Source organism: Conger conger, chromosome 2 (genome assembly GCF_963514075.1).
Source record: "Conger conger chromosome 2, fConCon1.1, whole genome shotgun sequence".
Lineage (NCBI taxonomy): Eukaryota > Metazoa > Chordata > Actinopteri > Anguilliformes > Congridae > Conger > Conger conger.
Genome location: NC_083761.1, coordinates 27,009,398 through 27,015,397, shown reverse-complemented (window position 1 = coordinate 27,015,397; position 6,000 = coordinate 27,009,398). Strand labels below are relative to the sequence as shown.

Genomic DNA, 6,000 nt, shown 5'->3' with positions numbered 1-6,000 from the left:
TTTAAATTCACAATGACCCCATGCAAATACACTCCAATATGGCACAATCCTGACTTCTTGATTAACACCACTCTCCTTCACCTCATGGAAACAAAAAGGTATCACACATCTTCTTTCAGGATGGCACCTTCATCACCTTCCAGGATTTGTTCCATAAGTATAGTATTGGGAAAGAGCAATACCTCCAGTACTTTCAATTAAAATCTGTTTTAAAATATTAAATGAAAATAATGAACAACAACTTACAACCACCTCCGCGAATGGATGAAATTAATAAAATAATCAACACCAAAAAGAAATTCCCAGGCTTACATGGGGAGGGATATTGTTAGGTCTGTGGTTGATATTAGTTTGTATAATTTGGAGAAAAAGACTTATCTCTCTGCTACAATTCAGACTTCTGGACTCAAATCTGTAGGAACTCCTTCACGATGACCACCAATACTAACCTGCAATGAATACAATACAAGGTAATTCACAGAACTCATATCACCCACCAAAAGATGTACAAAATGGGATTTGTGGACACTTGCACTCACTGCTCTTTGAATATTCCAGATAATTACTTCCACTCGACCTGGCTCTGCCCGCCAACTCACCATTTCTGGAAACAAGTCACAGACCAAATATCTCTCATTATGAGCTGTAGCATTCCACTCTGCCCATCCCTCTGTCTACTAGGAGACCTCTCAACAATCAACCCACCAAATCAAAGTACCAAACCTATACTCATTGCCCTAGCTATCGCCAAGAAAAGCATCCCCTTAAACTGGAAAACAAGACACAAAATAAACATAACACAATGGCTAAATCTACTCAAAGAATACATATCCATGGAACTAATCTCACACCAGCACCAAAGCTCACACTTGGCAAACATTTGGGGTCCTTTCATGAAATCATTCAATTTGCCTGTGGACTAATCCCCACAACCCCCACCCTAACCAACATATACTCAAATACTCCAGAAACACTATCCATGCAATACCATATCCCAATCCAACCCATCCATAATCATGCATATATATATATATTTTTTTTAAAGAATTAAAAAAAAGAAAGAAATGGCGGGAACCTTGCCCTCAGCTGGAAACTGGAAGGTGTGGGAGAGGCAGAACTGTCTTAGCTGAATCTGGAAATCTAGGTATTGAAGTTCCCTAATGTTGGTAGAAGCAGGATTGAGCAGTATGATATTGTCAACCTAAGATTCATGGATAGGGTGAGCAGGATAGAGGACATCAAGATAACATTCCATGAACAGGGTTTAAGAGAGCACGGTATTTAAACACGTGGGCAATGAGAGAGTTTCCTGAAATCATTTTAAAATGTAATTCATGTATTTCATTTAGGCATGGGGTACCCCTGTTTCGGGATGGCAAGTGCAGGTCAGTGTCAAGCCATTTACTTAATATACCGTTAAGCCCGTAACATTGCTATGGAAATCTAACCCACAGAAATCATTTCTCACAATCTTGAACTTAAAGGCCTTGGTTTGACAGAAAGAAGAGGAAACCAATTAAATATTAATTTCAATGAGGTTAATTTCTCACTTCAGCAGTTTTAACAATTAACACCCTAATTTAATGTTCGGCACTCTGAATATTTTTTTGCCAGGCATGTAATTCATGTATTTCATATAATTCAGTCTTTTTTTTTTTGCCAGGCATGTGGTACCCCTGTTTCGGGATGCCAATTGCAGGTCAGTGTCAAGCCCTTTACTTAATATACCATTAAACCCATAACAGTGCTATGGAAATCTTACCCACAGAAATAATTTCTCACCATCTTGAACGTAAAGGCCTTTGCCTAATTTAATATTTGGCACTCCAACACCGAACACAAGTTAAAACTGTTAAAACCCTTCACTAAACCAACATATAAAATAAATGTATTGAATTGAATTTGTTCATTGTTACCAAAAGATATCAATTGTCAAATAAACACTTGGGCAATGAGAGATTTTTTTAAAATCATTTTAAAATGTAATTTTTGTATTTCATTTATTGTGGTAAATGGGCATTTGTTAAGGTTTAATTCCTTTTTTTTCTTTTTTCTTTTTTGCCAGGCATGGGGTACCCCTGTTTGGGAATTCCAAGTGCAGGTTAGTGTGAAGCCCTTTACTTAATATACCGTTAAACCCATAACAGTGCTATGGAAATCTAACCCACAGAAATAATTTCTCACCATCTTGAACTGAAAGGCCTCTGTTTGACAGAAAGAACAGAAAAGCAGTTAACAGTCAACAATTAACACCCTAATTTAACATGTAAAATGAATTTAATGAAATTTAAAGATCTCAATTGTCAAATGAATTGCAAAATTTGTTGATTGGCAGGGCAACTTGTGAGATCAGTGCTTATCAAAATACACTCACAAGCAATAAAGTTAAGAGCTTTATTAAGTTACAGAAGAATTAATATATAAGTCTGAAGATGTGAGTTAAGTACCGGAAACAAAGAAGTAACAGCCATGGACAGTCACAATAGAAATTACCAAACCCCAGGGTGTGTCTCCCGAACTCAAATGAAAGTCCAAAGATCCAGAGTCTGCTGAATTTTCCAAAAATCACTGATGAACATTGGAAATCGCCAGAGCAGCTGTAAGACAGCATCTCATGATGCAGCAGCAACACACATCAACCCCGTAAAAATTTCCACTATCTTGACTTTCTGGAAGTGTCTGTGTGAAAAAGCCCACCAAGCAAAGGCAGACCCGCATTTTATGTGCTTCAAAGAAATGGGAATCTTGCCCTCAGAGAGGCACAGCTGGAAACTGGAAGGTGTGGGAGAGGCAGAACTGTGTTAGCTGAATCTGGAAATCTATGTATTAAAGTTCCCTAATGTTGTTAGAAGCAGGACTGAACAGTATGATATTGTCATCATAAGATTCATGGATGGTGTGTGCTGCTCTTCCTCCCAAGCCATAAAGTAATAAAATTGTCATCATCGGGGGAGCAGGATAGAGGACATCCAGATAACATTCCATTAACATGGTTTAAGAGAGCAGGGTATTTAAACACATGGGCAATGAGAGAGTTTGCTGAAATCATTTTAAAATGTAAATTATGTATTTCATTTGCCAGGCATGGGGTACCCCTGTTTCGGGATGCCAATTGCAGGTCAGTGTCAAGCCCTTTACTTAATATACCATTAAACCCATAACAGTGCTATGGAAATCTTACCCAAGGAAATAATTTCTCACCATTTTGAACTTAAAGGCCTTTGTTTGACAGAAAGAAGAGGAAAGCAGTTCAATATAAATTGAAATAAGGTTCATTTCTTAATTCAGCAGTTGTAACAATTAACACCCTAATTTAATGTTCGGCACTCTGACTACTGAATACAAGCACATCAACTGTTAAAACCCTTCACTTGACCAATTTGTAATATAAATGTATTACATTTAATTTGTTAATTACTTATTGTCATTTATTATGATGGACACCTTGCACTTTTAGAGTTTTATACTCTCATATGTTGACACACGTCAACACATGTTCTTAACATACTGTATTAGTAGTTTTAGTATTAAATATCATAAGATTCATGGATGGTGTGTGCTGCTCTTCCTCCCAAGCAATAAAGTAATAAAATTGTCATCATAGGGGGAGCAGGATAGAGGACATCCAGATAACATTCCAAGAACATGGTTTAAGAGAGCCTGATACTCAAACACATGGGCAATGAGAGAGTATGCTAAAATAAAATAAAAAAAGATTTTGGTTTTCTCTCTCAGGATAAAGTATCAAACTGAAAGACGACGACGACAAGACCTCAGTTAAAATCCTCTGTGCTACTTTTTGTACAGCACAATTTTCATTTCCTCTTTATATTTACTGCTCAGCAACAATTTTCAACCAGCAACAACAAGAAATCTGCGTATAGAAGTAAATTGTCCTTACGACAAAGGTCAAACTGTTCAACAATGGGACAGATTTTTAAAAAATCTAACGAATCAAACTTCCCGCCAACCTGTCCTCATGCATTTGAAACTGTAGCCAACTAATCCCAGCAGTTGTTTTATTGTATTTTTAGTTCTAGTAATTCATGTATTTCATGTATTGTGGCAAATGGACATTTGTTAAGTTTTTGTTTTTTTTGTGCCAGGCATGGAGGAGCGCCGTTACCCCATGCAAGGTTAGTGTCATTTATTTCTTATGCTGTTATACCCAGAAGAGTGCTATGGAAATGTAACCCACATAAATCATATCTAACCATCTTGAACTAAAAGACCTCTGTTTGAAAGAAAGGAGAGGTAACCGGTTAAATATAAATTGCTTCAACAATGGTTTTCTATGCAGTTATTTCAATAAGACATTAGGGAATAAAAACTTTGAAAACCTCAAAATTCCATGACTCAGCAACAGCAGATATCAACTGCCAAAATGTTCACTATCTTGGCTCCCTGCAAGTGTGAGTGTGAAAAAGCCCACCAAGTAAAGGAAGGCCTGCATTTTATGTGCTTGAAAGAAAGGGCGGGAATCTTTCCCTCAGAAAGGCATAGCTGGAAACTGGAAAGTGTGGGAGAGGCAGAACTGTCTTAGCTGAATCTGGAAATCTATGTATTAAAGTTCATGAATGTTGTTAGAAGCAGGACTGAACAGTATGATATTGTCATCATAAGATTCATGGATGGTGTGTGCTGCTCTTCCTCCCAAGCCATAAAGTAATAAAATTGTCATCATAGGGGGAGCAGGATAGAGGACATCCAGATAACATTCCAAGAACATGGTTTAAGAGAGCCTGATACTCAAACACATGGGCAATGAGAGAGTATGCTAAAATAAAATAAAAAAAGATTTTGGTTTTCTCTCTCAGGATAACGTATCAAATTGAAAGACGACGACGACAAGACCTCAGTTAAAATCCTCTGTGCTACTTTTTGTACAGCACAATTTTCATTTCCTCTTTATTTTTATTGCTCAGCAACAATTGTCAACCCGCATCAACAAGAAATCTGCGTATAGAAGTAAATTGTCCTTACGACAAAGGTCAAACTGTTCAACAGTGGGACAGATTTTTAAAAAGTCTAACGAATCAAACTTCCCACCAACCTGTCCTCATGCATTTGAAACTGTAGCCAACTAATCCCAGCAGTTGTTTTATTGTATTTTTAGTTCTAGTAATTCATATATTTCATGTATTGTGGCAAATGGACATTTGTTAAGTTTTTGTTTTTTTTGTGCCAGGCATGGAGGACCGCCGTTACCCCATGCAAGGTTAGTGTCCTTTACTTCTTATGCTGTTATACCCAGAACAGTGCTATGGAAATGTAACCCACATAAATCATATCTAACCATCTTGAACTAAAAGACCTCTGTTTGAAAGAAAGGAGAGGTAACCGGTTAAATATAAATTGCTTAAACAATGGTTTTCTATGCAGTTATTTCAATAAGACATTAGGGAATAAAAACTTTGAAAACCTCAAAATTCCATGACTCAGCAACAGCAGATATCAACTGCCAAAATGTTCACTATCTTGGCTCCCTCCAAGTGTGAGTGTGAAAAAGCCCACCAACTAAAGGAAGGCCTGCATTTTATGTGATTGAAAGAAAGGGCGGGAATCTTTCCCTCAGAAAGGCATAGCTGGAAACTGGAAGGTGTGGGAGAGGCAGAACTGTCTTAGCTGAATCTGGAAATCTATGTATTAAAGTTCATGAATGTTGTTAGAAGCAGGACTGAACAGTATGATATTGTCATCATAAGATTCATGGATGGTGTGTGCTGCTCTTCCTCCCAAGCTATAAAGTAATAAAATTGTCATCATAGGGGGAGCAGGATAGAGGACATCCAGATAACATTCCAAGAACATGGTTTAAGAGAGCCTGATACTCAAACACATGGGCAATGAGAGAGTATGCTAAAATAAAAAAATATATGATTTTGTTTGTCTCTCTCAGGATAAAGTATCAAACTGAAAGACAACGATGACAAGACCTCAGTTAAAATCCTCTGTGCTACTTTTTGTACAGCACAATTTTCATTTCCTCTTCATATTTAC

The 6,000-nt window shown here is 37.2% G+C and overlaps 1 protein-coding gene across 1 annotated transcript in view; it reads left to right on the top strand.

Annotated features, from left to right (window-relative positions):
- The first annotated feature begins 5,192 nt into the window (after positions 1-5,192).
- The window catches only part of LOC133122716 (uncharacterized), a 32,907-nt gene continuing 32,099 nt past the window's right edge, over positions 5,193-6,000 (top strand). The window contains exon 1 of the mRNA XM_061232840.1: positions 5,193-5,218. Within this exon, the coding sequence (XP_061088824.1) occupies positions 5,212-5,218 (7 nt within the window). The 5' untranslated portion in view covers positions 5,193-5,211. The remainder of the gene's footprint in view (positions 5,219-6,000) is intronic.